The 26,436-nt window shown below is 49.8% G+C and overlaps 2 protein-coding genes across 30 annotated transcripts in view; one reads left to right on the top strand and one right to left on the bottom strand.

Moving 5' to 3' along the window:
• The window catches only part of ATXN1L (ataxin 1 like), a 64,615-nt gene extending 49,126 nt beyond the window's left edge, over nucleotides 1-15,489 (top strand). For 7 of the 19 annotated variants that reach the window (XM_075009222.1, XM_075009224.1, XM_075009221.1 and 4 more), the window contains one exon: nucleotides 2,280-10,059. In XM_075009222.1, the coding sequence (XP_074865323.1) occupies nucleotides 2,376-4,472 (2,097 nt within the window). In that variant the 5' untranslated portion in view covers nucleotides 2,280-2,375 and the 3' untranslated portion in view covers nucleotides 4,473-10,059. Of the gene's footprint in view, nucleotides 1-696; nucleotides 723-2,279; nucleotides 10,060-10,671; nucleotides 11,076-13,874 lie in introns of those variants that run through there. The other 12 variants (XM_075009233.1, XM_075009231.1, XM_075009225.1 and 9 more) reach the window with 10 other exon arrangements.
• Nucleotides 1-26,436, bottom strand: part of ZNF821 (zinc finger protein 821) — a 39,067-nt gene that overhangs the window by 5,204 nt on the left and 7,427 nt on the right. For 4 of the 11 annotated variants that reach the window (XM_075009238.1, XM_075009239.1, XM_075009240.1 and 1 more), the window contains exons 3-5: nucleotides 22,011-22,136; nucleotides 21,695-21,843; nucleotides 18,979-19,083 (exon numbers count right to left, since the gene is read on the bottom strand). In XM_075009238.1, coding sequence (XP_074865339.1) covers nucleotides 18,979-19,083; nucleotides 21,695-21,843; nucleotides 22,011-22,136 — 380 coding nt within the window. Of the gene's footprint in view, nucleotides 1-16,183; nucleotides 17,086-17,783; nucleotides 17,951-18,978; nucleotides 19,084-21,558; nucleotides 21,661-21,694; nucleotides 21,844-21,991; nucleotides 22,137-25,922; nucleotides 26,358-26,436 lie in introns of those variants that run through there. The other 7 variants (XR_012647563.1, XR_012647561.1, XR_012647562.1 and 4 more) reach the window with 5 other exon arrangements.

Genomic DNA, 26,436 nt, shown 5'->3' with positions numbered 1-26,436 from the left:
CACTGAATGCCATCTCTGGGCAGAGGATCAGCTGGAGCTCAGCTTTTACCCCTCACCCACCATGGCTGCTCCTGGCAATCCAAAAGCTCCCCCGACGTAGAACCATACGTGCCTGGGCTGCTGTCTGGAGATGGCACAGTGCGTAACACCACTCCTCATGAGGAAAATGGAGCCCAACCTGACTAGGGGGCCAAGCACTTCCATGCTGGGGAGGCACCCAAGGTACTCGCCTTCCCATGTACTGAACTAATTATTTTTATATATTACTTACCAGGCTTATATACTGTGCATTCTGTATAAGACATGAGATCTTAATACCAAATATACTAAAAAATACTTCTTAGGTTTATCTACAGTCTTTTTCAATGGGATCCTGTTGGTAATTCTCTTTTGCTGCTTTGTGATATTATGGTGACAGGTATTGCAGATAATGCAGTCTGAAAGCAGCTTAACTAAGGGGCAAGGTAACACTAGCCCTGGAAAAATAATATGGGCCTACTTTTGACAATACCAGAGTAATTCAGGAGTAACTGTCATAATCAACAGTGGGAGATCAGAAACAGACTGTATATCCGCGTACTTGGAAGAAGTGCAAGGAGAAGGCCAGGTAACTGAAACCTGCTGTGGTTGAGCCATATTTAGCAGGAAATAGAACATTTTGACAATTCTCTTGACTGCTTCTTCAATCTCTTCCAGGTCACTTATTTGATAAGTGTGAGCAGGTATTGTTTTGCATGGGGAGGGGCTGGGCTCAGTCCAAACACTAATCTCTTCACTTACTACATGAATGCTGTAAATGTTTCCGGTCGTGGACCTGGCGCGAGAGTTCAGAGCAAACACCCCAGGCAGAGCTGACAGCACGACTCCCTCCCCTCTCCTAGCATCACTACGCCATATGGCTGTTGGGGGGGTGGCGGAAGCGCCACACCTTCAGCTGCCTGATGCTACATCATTGACTCGCAGGCACAGACACCTGCGCTTACCGAAGAGCCAGTACCTGAGCCCTGCACACTCCCCTCCGCATTCCCCTTGGGCTGCCCCCATGCTGCACCCTCCCAAGGGCTGTGCGTGGGACGCCAGGCGGGAGACACCCAGCTCTTTGCACTGCTCACAGCAGATCCCGAGTCCGTCGGCCCCTCTCTTGGGCGTACCGCAGACCCATGCAGCACCCCCCCATTTCCACCATGACATCACTGCCCTGCATCACACGGCCCCACTGGCCAAGCAGACTCCAGAGTGTGGGAGGTTCTGCATCATTGCCGCGTGTTGCACTTCAGGAGGGGCAGGACGGCCCAGAGCAGCTGTGGGCGGCACTGGGACCGATGGGTCAGGGCAGAGGAACCAGGAAATGGTGGGTGAGGTTATTGGGGAGAGGGCGCCCTGACCCAGCCTGGCATGTGAGGATTGCCCTTCCTGGGCATACTGTGTGGGGCAGCACTTCTCCCCCATTCCCATGGGCTTGTCTGTACAGGGGAATGCCTCCCCCATCTGTCTTCCCCCCTGTGGGGGGGGGGCGCCTCCCCACTCTGTTCTGCTCTGCCCTTGGGCTGTCTGTTGGGGGGGTACCTCCCCCTCTCTTCCACCCTCGCCGTTGGCTATTTGTACAGGGCAGTGCCTCCCCCGTCTGTTGTACCCTCTGTGGGCTGCTTGTGGGGGGGCACCTCCCCCCCCCCGTTCCACTTTCCCCATGGGCTGTCTGTGCCCCAGGGGCACTTCCCCCTCTATTCCCCGCCCTTAGACTGTCTGCGTGTGGAGCACTTCCCTCTCTCTATTCCCCACTCTATGGACTGTCTGTACAAGGGGCACCTACCCTCTTTCTTCCCCCCCCGCCCCACTGTCTCTTTGGGGGGGGTCATCTCCCCTCTACCCCCCGTGGGCTGTCTGTGCAGGAGAGAACGGGGGGGGTGCATCCCGCATCCCTTCCCAGCCTGTGGGCTGTCTGTGTATGGGGGGCTGCCTCTTCCCTCTCTCTTCCACACCCCCCCCCCCAACTGGCTGGCTGTAAAGGAGGGGACCTTCTGCCTCTCTTCCATCCCCCCCGTGGGCCCTCCATAGCCCTTTTTCTTTTGTACTTCTGAGGGTGGAAGTGGGGGTTGCTTCCTCATCATGTATTACTCTGTCTTGTAGTTCTCTCGAGACGGCTTCCTCCCAGCCATTGCCCCCACTCTTTCTCCTCTGTCACTTCTGGTTTGTGCGCTGTCAGGAGGCGGCTCCCTAGCCACACTCTACATTTGCTGTGTGGGACCTGCTGACGTCTCCCTTCTCCCTTTGTTCCTCAGCAGATGAGGCTGTGGCAGCGAGCGCAGAGCAGCCCTTACTGATGCCCACATGAGGAAGCAGTGCCATTTAGTCCTCCTGGGACGCCGCAAAGCAATATGAAACCTGTTCATGAGAGAAGCCAGGAATGCCTTCCCCCAAAGAAGCGAGACCTTCCTGTTACCAGCGAGGATATGGGGAGGGTAGCCAGCTGCTCTGCCAATCACACGCCGGTGAGCGATGCCCCAGAGTGGTGCAGGGGTGTCGTGGTGACTGGGCAGAGCCAAGCATCGTTACGGTATGGCCTTGGCAGTGATGGTGCTGAAGCGGTAGCTGGCCTGACCGTGGATCAGTATGGCATGCTGTACAAAGTGGCTGTGCCTCCTGCCACCTTCTCTCCCACTGGCCTCCACCCTGTTGTGAACATGAGTCCAGTGCCCCCTACCTACAATGTAACTTCTTCTCTGATCCAGCATCCAGGTGTTCCATATCCCCCCATCCACTATGCTCAGATTCCCTCTACCTCTTTTCAATTTATAGGTTCACATTACACAGTACCCTATGCTGTGTCCCCAAGCTTTCTCCCTAATCCTCTTCTCTCACCCTCCACCAACCTCACCACCTCCCATGTTCCCCGTTTTGTACCATGTGCCCATCTTTTTACAGAAGAAGCCACTCCTTCACCCCAGACTACCTCTCCTGCTCACACCTTCAGCAAAGCTGCCTCTGTCATTTCCCATCCAGGGCACATGCAGCACCATGCTGGAGTCCAGCCACTAGACATCACACAGAGTAGATTTCCTGTCTATTACCAGATGTCCCGGCTCCCACCAGGGTATTCGGCATATGAGACCTCCACTGTAGAGGGTAGCCCAGATCCCCCTCTGCAAGCAAGTCACCTGAGCTCAGAGGTAGCATCTGCCAATGGTGGACAGGCACATCTGGCGCACAGTGTGGTGGGGAGGACCAGTGAGGCTTTGGCCTCTGCCAGCAGTAAAGTTGAAGGCCCACTGCCTGGGGCTGCAGTGCAGTGTGTGGTGGATGGACAGCTTCTCTCAGGTTATCAGACCCTGAGAACAGAGGCTTCCGTGCCAGCTCACAGGAGCACACCAGACACTGATCTGGAAGTGCAAAGAGTGGTGGGGGTGTTGGCTTCTCAGGATTACTCTACTCTGGCAACCCAGAGAAAGGACACCTTGAGCCCTTTAAACCTTTGCCACAATATCCCTGATCAGCAGGGGGAGCCAAGGAGCTTGCTGAGGAACCCAGTGGAAACAGCTGAGAAAAGTCAGGCCAGGAGTCCATGTGCGATGTCCCCTGAGGAGCTAAGTAGACACACACAGTTATCCAAAGGAATGGTGATAGCCAATGGCAAGCCAGTCTTGGTGCGTATTGGGTCTGAGTCCATCAGGTCTTCTGCTTCAGAAACCCTGGTGAGACAGAGTCCAGATGCACAGACCTGTGGAAACCCATGTGACAAGGACCCAGCCCAGTTGCAGCCCCCCAGCACCTCTCATCTGCCCTCCCATTTCATGAAAGGAGCCATTATACAGTTGGCCACAGGGGAGCTGAAAAGGGTGGAAGACCTGCAGACCCAGGACTTTGTGCGGAGTGCTGAGGTTAGCGGAGGCCTGAAGATTGACTCCAGTACAGTGGTGGATATCCAGGAGAGCCAGTGGCCTGGGTTTGTCACGCTGCATTTTGTGGTTGGGGAGCAGCAGAGTAAGGTGAGCATTGACGTGCCCCCCGAGCATCCCTTCTTTGTATATGGCCAGGGCTGGTCCTCCTGTAGCCCGGGGCGGACCGCTCAGCTCTTTGCTCTGCCCTGTCACAGGCTGCAGGTGGGTGATGTCTGCATATCAATCAGTTTACAGAGCTTGAATGGCAACTCTGCCCCTCAGGCTAACTGCCTTCTTGCAGACCAGCTGCTGTCTGCCAGAGAGAAGCCTGAGAGGACAGTTCAGGCACCCAGAGAGCTGCCTCTATCCAACAGAGCCAATGAGAGGAGGAATCAGACGGAAAGGGAGAGTGCAGCCCAGATATCCTGTACTGAGTCCTCCCAGCCTGATCCTGGTGCTCAGCAGTGCTGGACAGCCCCAGGCTTCCAAAGATACAGTGTGCAGGAGGAGGAGTCCTGTCCCGCCCTCCTTCGTCCCTCTTTCATTCCACAGGAGGTCAAGCTGTCCATCGAAGGGCGCTCTAATGCAGGGAAGTGATCTCTTTGCGGCCACAACCTGGGACATCACCTGTGACTGAGCCTCGCCTTTATCAGGTGGAAAATTTGCACAGATTGAGAGGTGGGTTCACCAGCTAGGCTGCTCTTTGCCCTGCAAAATTGGATTTGTTCCAATGGATCACTGAGGAATCTAGAAGGCTCTGGTCCTCAGGGAGCAGCAGCAATGGGCTAGCTAAGGATAGATGATGGGAGGATGTGGTAGTGAGTGTGGAACTGGATGCATTCCAGGGATTGGGATTTTCACACATCTGTGTCAGTGCCTGAGTTTCCTACAGGGCAGGGTCTGAGCATTCAGGATGGGTGGGGAAGTCAGGAAGGGCAGACCCAAAAAGCCACAGCTTAAGGTAGCAGATGAAATGTCTGACGTTCTTATTCCTCTTTTTGTGGTGGGAAGGGGCGAGTTCCCATGGGGATTTGGGAAACGTTGCTCCCAGCACCCCTTTGTCACACATGCACTTTAAAGGGAAACTTCTTCACAAACGGAACTGTTGGGAGGTGTATGCAGATGCTACTCTGGTGGCCTTTGCTTGATGAGCCTCCTCCTCTGAATCCTCTTGGGCTTTCTTCTAGCAAAACATCTGTAGAAAGTGAGACTGCTATGAATATTAGAAATTGGAGCTGAAGGTTCTGGAGGATGGGTACGGAATGACTGAACAGGGAACTAGGGAAGGGCCTATGGCAGCTGTGATGGGACAGGAATTGTAGTTGATTCTCTTATGTGATTGTTACCAAAGCTGAGTTTAATTACAGCATTTCCAAGTGCACCGATACTCAGACAGAGGCTCAGGAATCACAAGTGGCTCTTTAATGTGTGTCCATCAGCTCTTTGCTAGCTCATGCTATTAAAACATGGTGATGTAATTACTAGCCAATCAGGACACTTAGTATTATTAAGCAATCGTAGACTACAGTAGACCCTCAAAATGCATGATTTCGAGTAGCGCTTAACTTCCATTAACATGAGTTAAGCACAACTCAAAATCTCACTCCCCTGACCCCAGCTTAACCCCATCCCACCCCATACAGCCCTGCCTCAGCCCCACACAGCTCCAGCTCACCCCCCACGCCCAGCTTTGGCTTCAGCTCACCACCCCTCATGTGTGGCTCTGCTAGAAGCTCCACCCCTGCCCTGGTTCAAACCACTCACCAGTACACTATCTGCACAGGGCCCTGGTTCAGGGCTCCCCCCCATCCACCCTAGCCCCCCGGTTCAAACCCCCACGCACAGCTCCAGCTCAGCTCCACTCCCTGCAGCCCTGACCCCTGTCGGGCTTAGCCCCCCCGCCCCCCTCCAATGGCCCAATCCCACTGCCAGGCTTAACCCTCCCCAACTGCCACCCCACCCCAGGACTTACCTTTCCAAAGGAGCTCCAAGTGAACCTGCTTCTTCCTTGGCTGCAGAACATGTGTTCCATCAGGGAAAAAGCCACCCCCGATGTATGCGAAATTCAAGTTATGCGAGGGTGTGTGGAAAAGAAACCCTTGCATAAATTGAGGGTCTACTGTACTTGGTCAGTTATTTTGCTGTGAGGAAAAAACTATATGTGTGTATATATGAAATACTATTTACATGCACATACTTATGTGCACGTGTGTATGCACACACACGTGTGAGTGTGTGTAAATATGAATAAGACATGAAACCGTAAATTCACAGTACTTTGTCTCTTTTGCATAATGTTGACTCCTAGTTTAGGTCCTGAACCACTGAGGTCTGAGTATGATTGTCCTAGTGGCAATTGCTGTAATAAAGGTGAATCGAAGACCACGTGCAAAACTTTCTTCATATGGTTATAACGTTCTAAAAAAACTAAAACAAAAAACTCCTTCGGGGCTTAAACTTTCTATTCTTGGATTCAGCCTGTAGCTGCATTTTTGTTGAGAAAGCTGAGCCAAAATCCTTCAAGTGGCCCTTAAGATGTGGATGAAAATGTGTTCTTCCACTGTGAAAAGACTGACACTTGTGTGCATCAGTAAATCACAATTGGCTGAACTATACCAGGCAAAAGCCTTCCGGGTGGCTAGTCCCTCCTACCAGGGTAGTTTGTGAAATATAACACCTATAACACCTATTTAGTGTTTCTGCTAATCACAGGACTGTGGAATGTGTGATATGCAGTGTCTTTGGACAGTTTTGTAGGTGCTCATTTATGTTGCGTGTTCTGGTGTCTCACTTTGGTGTTCCACTGCAGAAAAGCAAGTGAACAAGGGTGTGCAGAAGAGTTCCATATATGACTCTAGTAGTAACACTCCGTCCATGTTAGAGTACTTGTATTTCCACTAACTTGCTCACTCTGGGCATTCTTAGTATTGAGTTGCCTCTGACTGCATAGAAAGAAGCTGACTAGGTGAACCAGGTGATGAAAATAAGAACACTTGCTTTGACAGATCCTGACTTCTGAGTGTTCCTCGTTGCATTACAGCCAATAGTTGATGTTTATCCCCTACACAGCCATGTTCCCAATACATCTGCAAGAAGTGCATTCACCTCAGGCTTCAAACTGGGTTCCTGATGGTGTCTTACTCCAGTTTCACATATTCTTGCTTTCTCTCAGTCTCCATCTTCCCAAACACTGCTGCCTGCTGCTACCAGGCACTGTTTTTTATAGCTTCCCTGAGTCATTTGGGTGTCAATGGCTTCAGCTGGTGAACAGTCCCTGCACCTTTTATTGTCTTCCACATCATTCATTGTTCTGCTGAGCTGGCAGTAGTTGTGGCTCCTAAGAGATCAGTGTATGGCCACGTTTCCCCTTGACGTGCCTCATACTCAAATTGGCACTGGCGCATGTGCACTTTGTGGGAACACTGTTAGGCAGTCAGGATTAGAGGGTTCCCAGAATGTTCCTTCACCCGGCATATCTACATATCTCTCTTGAGGTGGGATCCCCAGAACACTCCTGGCTATTTGAAATGTTTCCACTTGTTTCTCTGCTCATGGAAAACAAGTTCTTCCCATGTCTTGACCATAGTTTGGATGGATGTCAGGAACTTGCCCTGGACTGTGGCAGGGTAGCCTCATGCAAGCCCCTCCGGAGCAGAGATTCTAGCTGTCTTCACATTTCCCTGAGCCTTGGCTGTACAATTTGCAGCTGTCTCTAACTAATAAGCAATTTCCAGTTAGTTTTGTTAGTAACCAGAATAACACCTCTTTCCAGTGAGTCTTTGGCTGCAGCAGCAGAGAAAACAAATGTTTGCACAGCACATTTTGGCTGTAGAACAGCTGCTTGACCTCTCACCTCACTTCTTCCCTGCTATTTCACTCCTTAGGTGCTTGACTCCCCAATGTGAAAATCTTGTTTGTTACACTGGCTTGTCCTGAGAAGAATGCACATTACATGTGGGCCCAGGCAGGAGGTCAACAGGTAGTTTTCTGTAGTGGGCTGATAGGGGAGGAGAAGGTTAGAGCAAGTACAGAGCTGGGTATTCTGTGCATGTTGGAGCAGGTACAGAGCAAATGGGCTGGTTGTGTGCTTTGGGGGAAATTACTTGAGCAGGTGGGTGGTGCAGATCCCTGCCCTGTGCCTCCCTAAACACAGAAAGGCGTTTCGTAGGGTGGGCTTCAAAGTGGGGATGTTCTTGCACCCACCTCTTTCGCCGTGCTCTCTCAACCAACTTTAAAGGAAAGGTGCAGATGCCTTTGAAGCCATCTATAATCAGGCTAATACGTAACTTCTGGGCTTGTCCCTGGCTGTCACCTTTTGCCACCTGACTACCAGTCCGTCCTGCTGCCTGCTTGAATATCTGTGGTAAGCAGTGCAGATCTGAGCTCAGTGGAGGAAGCCAGTGAGAGTGTGACCTTTCTCAGTGCTTTTCCTCTCCTCTGACCAATCCCACAGTTCAGCAAGTAAGTCCCACCTGTCCTCCTCCTGTTCTGGGCCCTGACAGCTCCCTGGAGGCCACACCTGAAAGGAGGGTGCCGAATGAAGGCTCTAGGACACTGCTCTGGTTCCAGAGGCAGATAAGAGAAATGGAGCACAGAAGCTGCTTTGGCCCAGGCTTGCCAGGTCCCCCAGCGGTCAGCAGAATCTCCCCTTGCTGTTGATGGGTTGCTTAGTGTTAGTTGTGTGTCGTCTGGTTTCAGGAAAGTTTGTAGATAGGAAGCATGGAAGAAGCTGAGAGGAGCAGCTGAGGCGGAGCCCAGGACAGCATCTGCTAGGATTACCTGGTTTGCAGGAAGGCATGATCTGAAAGAGGCTCCAGAATGAGCAGTCTGCAGGGGGCTTCTGTCCTGGCAAAGGTAGGAACAGACCTATCGGAGCAATAAGGTGTTTCTGCTCTTACACTACAGAGGGAAGGAGCACTGATAGCCTTGGCCTCACCCGCTCGAAAGGATCTGGTCAGAGCACTGGGCTCCTCAGGCACACAGGGAGGCTTTGAAAAAATTCCATAATATGCAATAAATGGGGATCTGCAGCCATCTGTTCCATCTCTGGAAACGTTCCAGGGACAGCTGCCCAGTAGAGGCCAGCCTCGCAGGTAGCTGTACGCTGTTTCCCCAGGAATGGGGTGCTAGGTCTGAGCAACAGAGCTCCCATTACTCCCAGACTATGCAGAGGGAGCCCTGGCTAAAAGGTAGGCATGCTGCAGAGAGAGTTCTCCCAGCCCTTCTTAGCAGGGGCAGTAGTAAAATGCACTTTTCACATTAAGTGTTTGTTCATTTCATGCCTTCCTTCCTTCCCCCGTACAGACGTAAAAATCCCAACAATTTAGCAACTGGTAAGTCAGTTGAGCACAGCAGGTCCAGCAGCCTGAGCCCTAGTTCCTACCTGCAGCAACACCTGTGCCTTTCCCTCGTGTCAAACTCACCACCACTCCTCCAGGCTGTTCCTGGGCCTGCTGTGCAGAGGAGGCTGCTCAGATGGCTCTGAATGCACAGTCTGTACGAGGTGTGCTCTTGCTGCCGGGAGCGTGTGGATGGTGGAGACCTGCTGCTGCTGCTGCGTCTAATATCTGCGCACACTGAGGCGGGAGAAGGGAGCAGCTGGCCCCTAGACTCCTTCTCCAGTGCGCTAGTCTCCCACAATACAGGGTACATCCCACTTGCATAGCACCTTACTGGCAGGGGAAGGACTCTTGCATACAAATGGCTTTGGGGTCTCAAGAAGCAGGAAGTGCCACACTGGGGAAATGGGCTGGGCTGACCCACAGCTAGGTGGTCTTGTAGATAAGTACGCAACCCTCAACTATAATCCCAGTTATGTAATGCCTGTATTGACATGTAACCAACTGCATTGTATCTAAAGCCTTAGAACTAGTCAGGTGCTCCCCTCCAACCTTGTCCCAGCCCCTCTTCCTACCTGATCTTTAACAAAGCATTAATAATTCTAAGGATAATATCTATTTTGTTGTGCTTTTTTTGTAACTGTTTTAAATAAATCAATTTGTACTGTATATTTGTACTTTGGGTGAGATCCTTTCCCGTTTTACCATTTTAAGTCTGTACTTGGCTACACAGATTGTATTTTTATTGTTAATGCTCTTATGAATATTGCATTTAACTTGTTGACTATGTAAACACAGTATATATCTATATATCTATATCTATATATAAACCAATAGTTTTTTTCCTTCTGTGTTTTGTGACTTCTTGCTTCTCTACGGCACCCACCCTCCTTCGGGCATTTGAATCCAGCTGCTGCTGCCTAGTATGAGGTAGCAAAGATGGCTTACCCTAAGTGTCTCCATTCAAACCCTTCTGTGCTGTATATCTGGTTCTTCCAGCCATTCTTCTTGGCTGACCCGTCAGTAGGAAAGCCCAATTCCCTAAGGCATGGTGGGGCGGCAGAAAAAACTTCTGCCCCTAATTTGAGCTCTACACTTCAACGTAGTTAATCGCTGTGGACAATGGCCAGTTCAGAACCAGATTAGCTAAACTTTTGAAGGCTAATGCAGCTATGTTTACATGGCAGAGATATTTTGGGATACCTCGGTATCCCAAAATAGCTATTCTATGTCTTTGAAATGCGCCCGGTATTTTGAAATATTTTTTAAAATGATGGGTGTGCTATTTCAGCATTCCTCTACTCACTGCAGGAGGAGTAAATGATGCTTCAAAACAGTGCATTATTTCAACATTTGATGCTGTTTAGACAGTGCCAAATGCTGAAATAGCCTCTTATTTCAAGTTTATTTCTAAATAGGCTATTTGCATAGCACAGATTTTCTTATTTCACGCTTAGGGTGCTGTAACATGGCCTTACAGTGCATGGAGTTGCTACAGGAGCAAAAGTTAACAACAAAGGAAGAGCTAAACAAGACAACATAAGACAATGTGTATCTGACCAGGCCCAGAGAGGCTGTGCTTGTTCCTGCGAGTCAACCCTCACAGTGACACATGGTGGAGCAAACAAGTATCTCATTTGAAGGCAACAAAACCATTTTGGGAGGATGTGACATCCATGACTGGTGCAAAGTTTTTAGAAAACTTCAGGAAGGATAAAATGCTTGTTGCAGCAAATGCTCAAGTGCCTGAATAGTTTCTGTTGCTTGCAATTTTCCAAACAATTCTCACTGTTGGTTTTCAGGCATCCATCACTGGTGACTTGAAGTGCTGAATACAAAATTAAAGGATGCTGTCCAATAATATTGTTTCTTTGCATTCATTCACATTAAAACCCTATTTTGGGAAAGCCCCTTTTAAATGCTGTGGCTATATATATTTTTTTGGCGCAGGGGGAGGGGGACCCTAAGATTTCAGTCACTAGGCTCCATTATAATCACTTCGGCTGACCAGCTGCATAACATAGACCAAGGATTTATGCTCCCAGTGATTCCTGTGTCAGGCATAGTGCTGGTTGAGTATGTTTTAGAAAAAAAATCACTCTTGCTGGAAAGCTATCAAACGATAGACTGTCATTCCTGTCAGTAAACTGTTCTGTTGGTTAACCATATTTGCTCTTAATTTGTGCCTTATCTCTAGTCTGAGTTTGTCTAGCCCTGCCTTCTAACCACTGGCTGGTTATACCACTTTCTACTAAGTTAAAGAGGCTTCTGGTATCAGGAGTGTTCTCTACATCCAGTTATTTACACACCAAGATCAAGTCACCTCAACTGTCTCTTAGGGTAAGTGAAGTTGAGCTGCTTAAGACACTTGCTGTAAGGCAGGATTTTTCCAGAGCTCAGCTCATTCTAGCAGCTTGTTTCTGAGCCCTTTCCTCTGTGGCAGAATGGTCGATGGTAGGCTGCTGATGGTCTTACTGGTGCTCTATGCAATGGGTAGGACACCACCCTTGCTCTACTGGGTATTTCCTGTTCGTTAGTCCTCTTGGCCACTGAATTGCTTGGAATTTTCACATTGACTCTCGTGGCCTCTTCAGAGTTGCTGCTTTCTAGATACAGTACCGCATCCTGTACATGTGACCTAGATTCTTGTTCCTAGAAGTTAAATTTTACATTGGGCTGTACTAAAATGTATGTTGTTTTGAGTAAGCTGAGTTTCTCAAGTGTTCCGGATAGGCCTGTGGACCTGGTTTGTCCTTATTGGTTAACACTCTTTGTGTCATTCTTAAACTTCACCAGAATTTACTTAATTTAGTTCACCCTGTTTGCTGAGACCCACTCCAGCACAATTTTCCTATATGATGATGATGTACAAGTCAATCTGCTTCTTAGTCTCCGTCTGCCTGAAGGTGATAATCCCATGGTCCTACCCCACAGGGGCATTTATGAGACTAAATACCCTCAATTCTGGAAGGAGCTCAGCTGTGACAATGATGCAGGCTGTATCACAGATAGACAAGGAGCAGCTTAGTGTCAAGGACAGATTGTTGGGGGGGATCCTACTAGAAGCATTTGAATTTGTTTTCTGATGTTTGTCTCATCTGGTCCTGACTCTGCAGTGACTCAGCCTGGTGAATGTTCTGCTTCAAGGCATCCCACTCATGTCACTTGGACTGCTCAGCCTGTGGCCTTGGACAGATGCATAAGCAAGTCAGTCCTTGCGGCATCAGGGCCCTGAAGTTTGAATCGTTTCAGCAAAGAAGAGTGACTCTAGTGCTATCAATGCCCAGATGAAAACATCTTTAAGACGGGGGTCTCTCTCACTGTCTGGGTCTTGTTGAAGTAATTGAGGGTATTACATGTAGGGCCAGTGGGTACAAAATATTCAGCAAGCTGTGACTTTCAAGTTGGTATTTAAGACTCACCAAGTTTGCCAATAGGGGAGCCTGCCCTTTAGTGCTGCTATGTTGCCTGCAGTTGTTGGAGTTTTTCCTGGTCTGGGGACAATGGTGAAGGTTACATCATGTGCTAAAGTGGTGTGGGGTTTTCACTTTCAACCTAGCAGAACAGTAAGTTTATTGGAGTTGTGTCCTCTAAGCTGAGGCTAAGTGTCTTTTCAACTGCAGCTAATTTCTGGGGACAGTGGAGCTTGAAATGTCAGGTACCTAGTACCTCTAGTGGAGAAAACTGCAGACATGGTTGAGATGAGGACTAATGAAACATTTGCTAAGACTTTGCATTGCAGTGCATTTGTGTGAGAATGAAATGCACCAAGTCGTTTTTAAAAAAAAAAAAAGAAAAGAAAAATCTGAAGTGGGTCTTACCCACAATCTCCTTTCTAATAAATAAATATCAAAACCAAAAGCAGTCACGTAGCACTTTAAAGACTAGCAAAATAGTTTATTAGGTGAGCTTTCGTGGGACAGACCCACTTCTTCAGACCATAGCCAGACCAGAACAGACTCAATATTTAAGGCACAGAGGACCAAAAACAGTAAGGTTATAGAATGCCCCATTCCATTAAAATTAAAATGACCTAAAGGTATGTGTGTTACTGAAAAAACTTTCACACTGTTCTTCAAAGAGAAACAGCCGAGCTGGCTTTTATGTTCAAATTCGGCACATTAACACGTGGTTTAAACCAGGACAGGAACTTTGAGTCACTGTAGGGGCTCGTCTGCATACTTGGCTTAATCTAATTCTTGACCTCCCCCCCCACCCCTCCACTCTCTGATTTGCTCACCTTGATTATCTTTGTCTGATTTGTCCTCCTTGCTTACTGTTTTTGGTTCTCTGTGCCTTAAATATTGAGTCTGTTCTGGTCTGGCTATGGTCTGAAGAAGTGGGTCTGTCCCACAGAAGCTCACCTAATAAACTATTTTGCTAGTCTTTAAACTGCTACGTGACTGCTTTTGGTTTTGATAGTGTATAGACTAGCACAGCTCCCTCTCTGTTACCAATAAATAAATGTTAGTTTTTAAGGTAGTACAGAGCTGCTTGTTTTTGTGAAGCTACAGATTGACATAGCTACCCCTTTAAGACTCTCTAGAAAACAAACTGCCTCCAAATTACAGAATCAGGGCTGAGGAAAAAAGGTTGCACTTGTGAGACTCTTAGCACAGTTGTGGCTTCATTGTGCAATTTCTACCTTTTTCACTTACAGAAATCTTCAGAAGTTCCAGATCTGGGATGTGCTTGATGAGGCTTCTCCAGTCTGAAGCCTGGGAAGCATGTATCATGAAGCTGAAGTCTCAAGAGAAACCTCTAGTCCCATCAACTGCAGCACAGAAGCCCTGAATTCCCCATTTCCCTGTCTTCCCCTACCCAGTCTGATAAGAATGATGGGATGGAGAGGCTGTGAGCTGCACCTGACTGGTCAAAGAGCTACAGCTGGCTTGATGGCTGCATCCCAACTGTAGCTAACAAACTGTTGTGCCACCACGTCAGGCATGCCAGCAACAGGGCATCAGCCATGCTGCAGGAACTGAAGCACTCCCCCTTGGTGGCAGTGTAAGTTTAGGAGTAGGATGTATCTTAAGCAGGCCAGTTTTCTCCTTTCGATTTAAAAAAAACCAAGAAAAACCTGCACTACTGCTGTGCCAAGGCTGAATTTCAAAAAGAAAGGGTCAGCCAGCAAGTGCCACCAGGGCTCTGCCCTTATGCAGGCTCTATCAGATTCCACAAGGACAGGGGCTAACATCTGCAGTGCCTGAGCTAATGAGGAAACAGCATCTTTTGGTCAACGTGCAGGACAGGGCCTCTTTCTCAGCTGCAGAACAGGTACCTATTGCTTTTTTGCCTCCAGGGGAAGCTGTGGAAATACACCCATGTCTCTGAGCTGCTCTGACAAGTGGATTTTGAATACTCTACAAGAGGTTGGGCAAGTGATGCTGGAAGAATGTTCATGTGTCATTTACTATGTGGCTTCAACACTGCATTGCAGGGGGTGGCTACACAAGACTAGTATTCCCCCAGATTAAAGTCCTAGAGATTAAAGATGAATGAGATCTACCAGAGCCGGTGGCTATCAGGGTAGCATGCTGTTTATGCTACTTCGCCAGATAGCTGAAAGTCTAAGCCACAAACTTAAAAATCCACCTTGTGATCCTAGTGTGGACATGCACTCCCAGGCTTACTGTCCAAAAGCACCCAGTGAGGTTTTCACCACGTTAAACATGTTTTAAAACAATACATTGTGTGTAGAGGGGGAACACTACATTTCCATGCTAGCACAGAAAAGACCTTCCCCAGCTACCACGTATGAAAATATACAGTGCCTTGTCTACAATAGTTTGGTGATATGTGCTGCTGAGCCAAACTCTTGGTTTTACCCCATGTTACTACTTCCATTCCCCCAAAGCCCTCATTGGCAATCCACCCTTCCCCTACATGTAGACAGATGCAGTGCTTCACTGCTTGTTTAGCCAGTTTGTTTTGAGATGGAGATTTAGCTGGTGCTCCATCAGCCATCTTCCTGCCCCCCCACCCTGCAGCTGCTGTCACAAAGGCTGCTGATTTTCTTTGAAGCCCTCAAGTCTACTTCCAGTAAGGAAGTGCCCAGCACTAGGTCCAGTCACACTAAAATGCATACAGGGATTACCACTTGCATCTCTGCTCTGATGTGGTACCCTTCTGTGTGGACCAAACTGAGCCTTATGCTAGGGGATTAGGATGCAGGCGCTGTGCCACTTCAGAGAAGAGTGACAGCCCTCTGACTGCAAGGTTCAGGGGTGGCCAAGCAGCGCTGCTTACTTGACCCTGCCTGCAGGAGACATCCCAACAGCTCCCATGGGCTGCAGTTTCCAATGGGAGCTGTAGAGTCAGCAGTTGGGCCAAGACAACATGCAGAAAAATCCCTGGCTGCCCTGTGCCAGGAGCCACAGGTAGGAGACTACCTTTGTCCTGTAGCACTGCCAGAATCTCAGGAGAGGAAGGCTCCTGGATTGACTACAGTGGCCTCCAGGATATGGAACCTGATTCTCAGAGAGCCCTGGCATGCCACGATGGTTGACAACTCTCCCACTTGCTATGCTGCTTGGAACCCCTTGGTGGTTCCCCTTTTTCACCTGTCTGTTCAGAAGGAATTCTTAGGAGCCAGAACAGTCTCGTCTCCTAGCATGCTCTGAATGCTGCTGGAAGCAAGGGCAGCCATAACACTAGAAGTTAGGGCAGCGCCTGCCTGCTCCAGACTCCAGAAAGAGGGTTAGCCCCTCTTTGTACGGACCCCCCATGATGAATGACTTGCCCTGTGGCCAGAGTTTCTTATGCCCCTGCCTTTGCTGCTGCAGCCCAGAGAACCCCTGCCCAAGGGGGATGTGAGGGGAGAATGGAGGCCCAAGCTGCTTTTTCCTCTAGGAAAGGCTTTTCACCTGCAGAGAGGAACCACAGCAGCCAACTACACAGCAAGAGTCCAAGCACAAGAGGAAACAGGCACAAATGGCAATTAATTACACACAAAATTAATTTATTTTCCCTCTGTTCATGGGCTGTGGCTCGGTCACTGGAGCAGACTGTATCCTGACAGCTGCTCTCACCTGTGCTGCCTGAGCAGAGGCCTTCCAGCTCCATTGCCATGGGTAGGAGCAGCCCAGATCTGCCTGTGGTGGGGACTGAGAGGGTCAGTCAGGTGCTGTATGTGAGCCTCCCCCAGGGAATGCAGAGACAAGGCAGCTAGCATTGAGTGGACCAGCTGGGGCCCTGGCGGTGCTGGGGCTGCTGCTCAATGCAGCGTGCTGTTGCTCTGCTCCTCGAAGGCCATCTTGCCCAGCAGTTGGCTTTCCAGCTCCACATTGCCCACTGGCAGCTGGAAGAAGTTCATCTCGGCTGCCAGGGCAGCCATGGCAGATGGGTCCTGGCCAAACTGGGCCCGAAGCATCATGTCCATTTTCTCCAGGCGCCGCTTGAGCCTCTTGGCCTCTCGCTCCCGGATGAGCCGCGCCTGCCGCTTCTCCGGGGTCTCATTAGCACGTTTCAGCCTCATGGCTTCCCGGTCCCTCTGCAGCCGCCTTGCCCGCTGCTCGTCCGTTTCTTGCATGCGCTGCAGGCGCTTGGCCTCTCGGTCCCTCATGCGCCTGACCTCCCGCTCCTCAGGTGTCTCATTGTCCCGCCGGCTCTTCTTAGCTGTGCGCTCCCGCTCCAGGCGCTGAAGCCTGACTTCCAGGGGCTCGTTCTGCCGGCGAAGCGCCCACCTACGCACGCTGGGAATCTGCGCCTCCAGCAGCTTGCGATAGGCAGAGCAGTTGTTGCACACGAGGAGGAGGCCCGCAGGATACACGGGGGCATTAAAGGCAACGTCCTTCCCCTCTGCACCAGAAGGGCCCTCGATGTGTGCACTGGGCAGGGATTCTGCACTAAGCACCTCCTGTAGTTTCTCACTGCAAAACAGAGAACAGGCTCAAGCAGCCCTGCTAGACTCCCCGCTGTAGGAGACAGACAATTGTCCAGCCACTAGGAACCCACCATGGCAGCGTGCAATGGTGATGGTAACATCCTGAGACCTGACTGTCTGGAGAATGCATGGAAAGAGGGCGGGGGAATGTCAGTGTGAATCCAGGCTGGGAAGACTGTTCAGGAATTGCCTAGTTAGCCATTCAATGCTGCAGCCCTGGCACCTCTGGCTTTCACACTTCAGTTGTAATTCTGCTATGGAGCAGGTTATCCCCTAGTGCCAGGTTACCCGAGTCCAGAGCCTCAGAACTGCCTGCACTGCCTACTGACCCCTCCAAGAGGGACAAAGGGCAGGGCAGCAGCCAGGCCTGCGTGTGGCTCTAGCGCTCCATCAGGCACTGGAATGCCTAGAGGAAAGGAAACAACACTGCTTTCCGTAGCTGGAAATGCCAGGGGGCGCTGCGACTCTGGAGCCAGTTCCAGACAGCGTGCACAGGGAGTTCTAACCCTTGACCCAGACTCCGGATCTGCGAGTGGCAAAGGACAGCTGGATGTATGCTCCCTTCTAAAACAGTTCCTGCTCTTCCACAGGGGCCAGGTGACAGTAGTCTCCAAAGGCCCTGCTCACCACTTCTCCAGGACCCCAACATGGCTGCATGCAACCCCAGCTGCAGGAAAGGCTCACCTGTTGAATGTGGCATGACTGGTGAATCGTGCCCCACAGACCGCACAGTTTGACAGCTGGTCCTCAGAGTGGATCAGAAGGTGTCGCCCCAGGGATCCTGGGGAGCTCAGGGCTCTGCCACACACTGGACACATGTAGCTCTTGGCACTGACCACAGCTGCAGTGTGCTGCAAAAGAAGCCCTTGGTTTTCAGGAACCAAACCTCCAGAAAGCCTGTTCTGCCTCTTAAGGGCTCAACTCCTCTGCTTGGCTTAGTACTTGATGCACCTCTCTCGTTATCACCGAAACCTTGGTCTCAAAGTTCTCAGGCAAAGCCCAAGCAGGAACTGGAGTGTTCAGTGTGGGCATGAGAGGTGACGCATGTTTGTAGCTGCAAGTTGGTGCATGGGGAGGCCGTTAGGACTCAGGCCCTACGTGCAGAAGGGCTTGGCCCAAGTCCACTTGTGGTATCAGAGTTGCCCTGACGGAGCTCTTCCTTTTTGTAGAGTGAGATGGAGCGAACCAAGGGAAGGTGCCTCGCTGTGATGAATGGCACCTGGGAACTGAGTCTGTGTGACACTGAAGGGTCTATGGATGTGGGGGGAGCTTTTCTCTTGTACCAGAGGTGCTCCCTGATGGCTACTGGTTTGGGATGAGCCAGCGTTCCCTTGGTAGTTGTACAAACATTAATCTGGTGTGGGGCAGGTGCTGACAGCAGGGCTCTGTCAGGCCCCAGCAAAGGCCAACCTGGTGCACAGCTGCAGCTCTCTGCCAGCCAGCAGCTGATTTGATGGGTGGGACCCATGACAGGACTGCCGAGATGGGAGATGGATCTTGTCCCGTGGAACACGAGACAGCACTTTGTGTGCCGAGTTGGAAAAGAGCTGGAGATTCCCAGCCAGGGTTCGGGTTAGCTAAGGCCAGCCCTTGGAGTTGTGAGCTTGGGCATGGCAGAGAGGCTCCCAAGCCAGAGCACTTGGCTGATTCTTCACCCACTGGTTTAGTCTGCAGTGTCTGCATCACCTTCATTAACCCCTCTCCAGCTGGAACTGTCTTTGCTACTGACAAAATCAGACTCAGGATAACCCTGCAGCCCCTTCTCCAGTGCCAAGTCTGAACGTGGCACCAGCAAAAGGCTCCTTCAGGTCTTTCTGTCACTTCAGTCCCTTTTACCGTTGGCAAGGGTGAAAGAAACCCTCACTGTGCAAGTTCCTACCTGGTACACGTGAGCAATGAGCTGCTCTCTGTTGCCACAATCCAGCTGGCAGAGTGGGCACTGCGACAGTCCCAGCATCGGCTCTGCGTTCAAATTTTCAGCCACCTAAGGACAAAGAGAAGCCAGGTCAGTAAGAGTCAAGAAAGGAGATTTCCTTTTCGCAGCCTACTCTCATGTGTGCTACTCTCTGCTCCAGGACATGACATAAACTCTCCTGCCTTGCATCTCCTCTCTGCCTTCACACCTCAGACAAAATCACAGAACCATAGGGCTGGAAGGGACCTCAGGAGGTCATCTAATCCAGCCCCCTGCTTCAGGCAGGAGCAACCCTCACTAAATCATCTCAGCCAGGACCTTGTGAAGTCAGGATTTGAAAACCTCAAGGGATGGAGAATCCGCCACCTCCCTAGGCAACGCATTCCAATGCTTCACCTCCCTCCTGGTGAAGTAGTTTTTCCTAATATCTAACCTACACCTCTCCCTCTTCAACTTCTGACCATTAGCCCTTGTTCTGCCATTTGGCACCACTGAGAACAGTTTCTCACCCTCCTTGTCAGAGATCCCCTTCAGGAAGTTGAAGGCTGCTATTAAATCACCCCTAAGTCTTCTCTTCTGTAAATCAAACAACCCCAAATCCCTCAGCCTATCCTCATAGGTCTTGTGCTCCAGCCCCTTAATCATTTTTGTTGCCCTCCTCTGAACCTCCTACAACAAATCAACATCCTTTTACTACTTGGGGGCGGGGGGGTGTCCAGAACTGGACACAATATACCAGATGTGGCCTCATCAGTGCCAAACACAAGGGAATAACTACTTCTCTAGATCTGCTTGACATGCTCCTCCGAATGCACCCTAGTATGCCGTTAGCCTTCTTGGCTACAAGGGCACACTGTTTACTCATATCCAGTCTTTCATCCACCATAACCCCTAGGTCTCTTTCCATCTTACTGCTGCTGAGCCAGTCGGTTCCCAGCCTATAACAATGCTTGGGATTCTTCCGCCCCAGGTGCAGGACTCTAAACTTCTCCTTGTTGAACCGCATCAGATTTCTTTTGGCCCAGTCCTCCAATTTATCCAAGTCACTCTGGATTCTCTCTCGACCCTCCAACAAATCTACCTCTCCCCCTAGTTTTGTGTCATCCGCAAACTTGCTGAGGGTGCAATCCAGTCCCTCATCCAGGACATTATTAATAAAGATGCTGAATAAAACCAGCCCCAAAAACAAGCCTTGCGGCACTCTGCTTGAAACTGACCGCCATCCAGATATTGAGCCACTGACCACTACCTGTTGGGCCTGACCATCAAGCCAGCTTTCTATCCATCTTATAGTGCAGGGATCCAATCCATATTTCCTTAACTTATGGACTAGAATGTTGTGGGAGACTGTATCAAAAGCTTTGCTGAAGTCAAGATATATCACATCCACTGACTTCCCCATATCCACAGAGCCTGTTACCTCGTCACAGAAGCTAATCAGATTGGTCAGGCAGGACTTGCCCCTGGTGAATCCATGTTGGAAGAGAGGATATGATCAAAAGTAGCCAAGTGCTCCAAAATAGATTCCTTGAGGATCCTCTCCATTATTTTCCCAGGGATTGAGGTAAGGCTGACCGGTCTATAGTTCCCTGGATTATCCTCCTTTCCTCTTTTACAGATGGGCACTATGTTTGCCTTTTTCCAGTCATCTGGTATCTCCCCCGATCTCCAAGAGTCTTCAAAGATAATGGCCAAAGGTTCAGCAATGACCTCTGCCAATTCCCTCAGTACCCTGGGGTGCATTAAATCCAGGCCCATGGACTTGTGCACATCTAGTTTTTCTAGATAGCTCAGAACTTGTTCCTTCCCCATAGGTGGCTGCCCTCCACCTTCCCGTACAGCATTGTCTAGGACCGTCGTATGGAAGTTGACTTCCTCCGTAAAGACTGAGGCAAAAAAGCATTAAGTACTTCAGCTTTTCGTACATCATCTGTCAGTAGGTTCCCTCCCTCATCCAGTAACAGCCCCACACCTTCTCTGATAACCCGTTTATTGTTAGCATGCCTGTAGAAACCTGTCTTGTTACACTTCACACCCCTTGCCAGCTGCAGTTCCAACTTGCCAATTTCTGCTGGGCCTTGGAGGTGGGGGACTATGCCCAGCCCCTCTTGCCAAACAGAAAAGTCCACCCCATGCAGAGCTTCTATAACCCACAAGTGCCATGGAGGCTGAGGATTTCTCCTCGGCTCTACGTGGGGCCAGCATTTCCCTCCTGTTCGCACAGAGGAGGTGTGGAGAGTATTTCCCACGGACCAGACCCCAGGTCAGCAGGGAGTGAGATAGTAGCCTCATGCACCCTCTCTCTCTAATGTTCTGGAATGACACAGCTAGAGCTGCATTGTGTGGGCCAGGGCAGCAATTAACAGCCCAGAGGAAGGGGGATGTAAGTGGATGAGAGACAGGAGCATGGGGCTGGGGGCAGGGAAGGACTCCACTGAATGCCATCTCTGGGCAGAGGATCAGCTGGAGCTCAGCTTTTACCCCTCACCCACCATGGCTGCTCCTGGCAATCCAAAAGCTCCCCCGACGTAGAACCATACGTGCCTGGGCTGCTGTCTGGAGATGGCACAGTGCGTAACACCACTCCTCATGAGGAAAATGGAGCCCAACCTGACTAGGGGGCCAAGCACCTCCATGCTGGGGAGGCACCCAAGGTACTGCAAAGGAGTGAACTGCTTGCCTCACTTTCCCCAATCCGTTGGGTTCCAGCTACAGGCGGCTCTGCAGGTTCCAGTTCCTTTTTCACTTTCATCATGGTGCCATCCTCCTCTGAAGTGTGAGAAGAGACTTCATCCTGCGTGGTCTCCTCTTCCTCCCCATCGCTCTCACCTGGAACACAAACAAATCCCAGAGCAGCATCTTAACTCCAACTGCTAAAGCAGGCAATAGTGACAGAAATGTCATCCAAGCGTACGCACCACGTTCTTCACCCTCCCACCCACCACACAGTCTCCTCCATCCATTCCCAAGTCATTACCAGAAGGTGCCGAACTCACTGCTGCTGGAGTCCTGATCCTGCAGCTGGTGAATTGTTGGCCGTTGGCCTCCAAAGGCTCCAGGAAAGTCCTTTTTCATCATGGCCTGGCGGGCTTGCTCCTCCAGCCCTGCCAAGACTTGCTCCCCTGGAAGCCACAAAGGCAGGACAGTCAGACTTGTGTTTCCATAGCACTCTCGGTGTGTTCTCCCAGTCAGAGCACCAAGCTGCTCCCAGACACAGGCCCCGCCCGCCCCCCTCACTCAGCCTCAAGCAAGAATATTCTGGCAGCTCTGCACCCTCGTGCCTGCTTAGCACAGGACTAACTGGGACACAGTCCCCTGCTCCCATCATTCCTTTACGGTTTCTCGTCCAACAGCCTCCATTTCCCGTGGGTGAGACAGGTGCGTAGCTCACTCCTGAAAAAAACCACTTCAGCACCTAGGCTTCCTGGCTGCAGGGGTCTGTTCGGGAATCGCTGGGTCAGTCAAGGCACCTCCCTCCAAAGAGGGTGTGTGCTTAAGCCCCTACCCATGGCACATCTCCCTTTGGCTCTCTTAGGCAGCCCTCCGCCTGGCATGCCGACTTCTGTGGCTCCCGTTCTTAGGCTTTCCTCGCTCTATGCTTTGTATAGATGGAGCCCCTGGCCCTAGCACATCTCTGCAGCTTGCAGCCTGCGTCCTGTGCAGCATGAAACTGAGTATCACACCCCTCTGTCCTGTGTGAATCCCTCCCTGGCACAACACTCACGGGAGCAGGTGCCTAAATGCCTGGAAGGTTTGGGCCTCCGGCCTTCAAGATTTCAGAACCAGCAGCTCTCACCTGCTCACACCTCATTTTTAATCTTCAGCTGGACGGGAAAACAAAATGTACTGCTAGGTCAACTCCCAGATGACTCCCAGCTTTGAGGTAACCAGTCATTGACCTGAATTAGCTCAACAAACTGAAATGAAGAAAATACTCTCCCTGCACCTGCACAAGAGGCTGCTGCTGTCAAAAGCTAGTTTAGCATTTCAATGGACTCTGGTTCCACATACGTAGCTAGCAACTCCTACCAGCTGAGTGGTGACTTTCCTTAATGGTGGCAAACAGATACTGCCTGAACGTTTTTATGTGATTTAAATAATTTAAGTAGGTTATGGTAATCTTAGGCTTCAATTCAAGTAAGATTATTTTAAAATAAAAACTATTTAAATGCAAAATCTAACAAAGCAGTCTGATTTTAATTTTTTTAAAATAAAAGATTGATTTATATTCACCCTGATTACCTGACAAGAACAGAGTTAACGTTGAGATTGTGTATCAGTAATGTAGGGCAACAGATGGCCCAATAAGGTTGTAATTAGCCCCCAACCAGGTGCTATAGACTCAGACATTCAGAGTTAGGGATACATATAAAGAACTCCAACCATGGTAAGGCCTCACAAGCACGCTAAAGACACAACTTTACCATGCAATAAGCAGACCATACTGATAAATTCCTTTTAGTGCTTGAGATCACAGGTGAGATTAAACAAACAGCTCTCAACCGATCCAAACTGTTGTACCCCTTTCAATAGCTGGATTTGTGTGGTGTACTCCCCAGTTACACCTCACTTAAAACCCACTTGCTTACAAAAATCAGACATAAAAATATAAAGGTGTCAGCATGCCATTACTGAATAATTGCTTACTTTCCCATTTTTATCTTGTAATGATAAAATAAATGGGTTGGAATATAAATATTATATTTCTGTATATAGAGCAGGATGAACAAGTCACTGTATGAAATTTTAGTTTGAACTGACTTTGCTACTGCTTTTTCTGTAGCCAGTCATACAACTAGGCAAGCATCTAGGCGCATTGATAATCTCCTGGAAAAAACTCTGGTTGAGAACCAGTGGATTAAATGGATGGCTTGGTCAAGACACATGGCATTTTCTCTTGTTTATCCCCCTGCATGGTCTCACTACGGGGCTGAGGTAAGGTTATTCAGGCACCTTACTTACGCATTTCCATGGCTCAATAAGTTTGCCCATCTGTTGAATTTATACTGCTTGATTTTTGAGCAATTACACCATTCCTGTGTAGGTACTCTACCCTAAATTACTGACTTGAGCCTTAACACGAGACCTTAGTACCATTTTAATCTAGCTTTTGTCTGTGAACTTCCTTATTCAATTATTAAAATGTCCCAAATTCACAAAAATGATACCATGGGGTATTTCTAAAGTTTGAAGTTGTACTTTTTATTTTAAAAATTAACCTACTAGGCCAGACTTCTGGGTGTGCTCTGGCTGCTTTCTGCCACTTTGGAGCAGTGCAAGGCAGCTGGCGCGTACTGACCAGTTACGCCGATTTTCCAGCTGCTGCGCAGCAGCACATAGTAGCTGACCTGCACACTCTAGTGTTCCTCTCCCTCTGGTTTCTTACGTTCCCCTGCCCACACAACAAAATTCACCTTCCTGCACACCCCTCCCTCCAACACCTGTGTTCCACTACCTCCATCACTTCTTCCTCCCAGCCTCCAGCTGAGCAGAGCTGCTCACAGCTTTGGAAAACAAATATTTAACACTGCCATTCTTTGCCACTATCTTCAGACCTGAAAAATTCTCCTGCAGAGCAACTCACACACAATTCCCTCTTTCGAAATGGCCTGTTTGCAATAAGACTGAGGACACCAGCTGCTCTCAGCAAAGATGATCACTGCCATTTTTTGTTCCCAGTGGAAGTGAAGCCAACTGACCTCCAGAAAAATAGCGACTCCCCATGAAAATGCTACACAGCCACAGTCGTCCATACTAAGGACAGCCTCAAGGAGAACAAGGGAACACACTGGCCATTTTGAGAACTGTATCTTAATTGAAGGGCTCCTGTGGCCTTAGTCCTACTGAGAACAGAACAGGAGGTGGCAGCCATGCTTCTTTCATTCACCCACCTCGCTGGACAGCGGACATTAATCCCACACAAAAACTGCCCATTGCACCAAGACCATGCTCCACCTTCTATGCCAGTCTCGTACAGACTTTGAGCTGGGACTCTTCGGGACGAACGAAAGCTTGACATGAGGTTTTATATTTCTGAAGGGACTAATTTTAAAATCTATTTGCACTCAACCGATCATCGGCTTTATTTGTAAATTCTCAGGAAATGCAGTAACGACTCAGAGTAAATGCTAATTGTGGAAAAGATGCACTGAATATAACTAAGAAATTAAATCCCTGATTTAAGTGCAAAGCTTGCTTTAAATCTGAAGCTACAATTGGTGCCTCCATAGTTAGAAAATTTCACTGGGATGGCCACCAGCATACGTCCCTCATCAGAAACGGACTGAGGCGGCATGCTCAGCAAGGAAGGTTTCTGGAGCTTTTGGAAAGCAAGTCACCAGGTGCACGAGGCAAGGTAGCAAAGGGTACTGTGGAGAGGCCTGTGTCTGAAAGCAGCAATTCCATCACACCCCCTCCCCTGCAGGATGATTCCATATAGTGCTAGAGAATGACTACCGGGGACAGAGTGCTGCTGCTGGCCTTTTGCGCCTGGCTTTCAGCCTCAGACTGGAAGAGCCAAGGTACAAGAGACCTGAGACAACCAGCAAAGCATGCAGAATTTCAGCACCCGGAGGGAGCATTTGGCCCACACCACACAGTCTAGGAGCATGCATACCCTAGGTGCCTCTGTAGCACTGGAAAGAGGGAGTTCAATAATAGGCTGCTTTTACAGACCCCTCATCAAGCTCCTTCCCTGTTACATTGACCGAGCCTCTAAGGGACTGGTGGAGAAGTGCATGCTGGGGTATTGGACCAGACACCCCAATCAAGGGACTGAGTGGTGATGTGGGATTTTCCTCTCGTTGCCTGTGTTCATGTAACTCCTGCTACCCCGTTGCACCCCTTTGGCAAAGGGGCATGGGAGGAGTGGCTTGCGGGGAGGGAGATAAAAGACAGCATGCTTGATATCAGAAATCAGAGAGTCTTTATTAAATAGAAACAAGGCTGCAGGTCTGCTACAATACCAAAACAAGTCACCAGAGTTACACCAGAACCGACCGACAGTGCTTCCCTTTGGGCCTCCAGTTCTCCTTTTCACTGCTGAAGAATGGCTGCGCTGGTACACGGCTGCCCTGTAGCGCTGAGCAGGAGGGGAAGGCATGGCTGATGAAGCCAGATGGTATCAACATGGCAGGTGGTTTTCCTGAGCCCTATGTAAATCCCATCCCATTCAGCCTGCATGAGTTCTGGATGTGACTCTGTTTAAATACTTGTACGAGTTCAGGGAGGAACCAGAGTTCCTCTTCACACAGATCTTCTCCATGTTTCCTTTCCCCGGACCTCAGTCGCTCACTGGGGAACTAATGCACGGGACCATCCCTGTTCTGGCAGGGTCCACACAGCTGTAAGGACATGGTGGGGGTGAGGGGGAGAGAGACAAAGGGAAATAAATAGCCACAGCAAAAGCCCACCTAGCCCCCC

The sequence above is a fragment of the Carettochelys insculpta genome, chromosome 14, assembly GCF_033958435.1.
Source record: "Carettochelys insculpta isolate YL-2023 chromosome 14, ASM3395843v1, whole genome shotgun sequence".
In the NCBI taxonomy this organism is placed as follows: Eukaryota; Metazoa; Chordata; order Testudines; family Carettochelyidae; genus Carettochelys; species Carettochelys insculpta.
The sequence above is the reverse complement of the archived record's forward strand: the minus strand, read 5'-3'. Positions and strand labels throughout refer to the sequence as shown.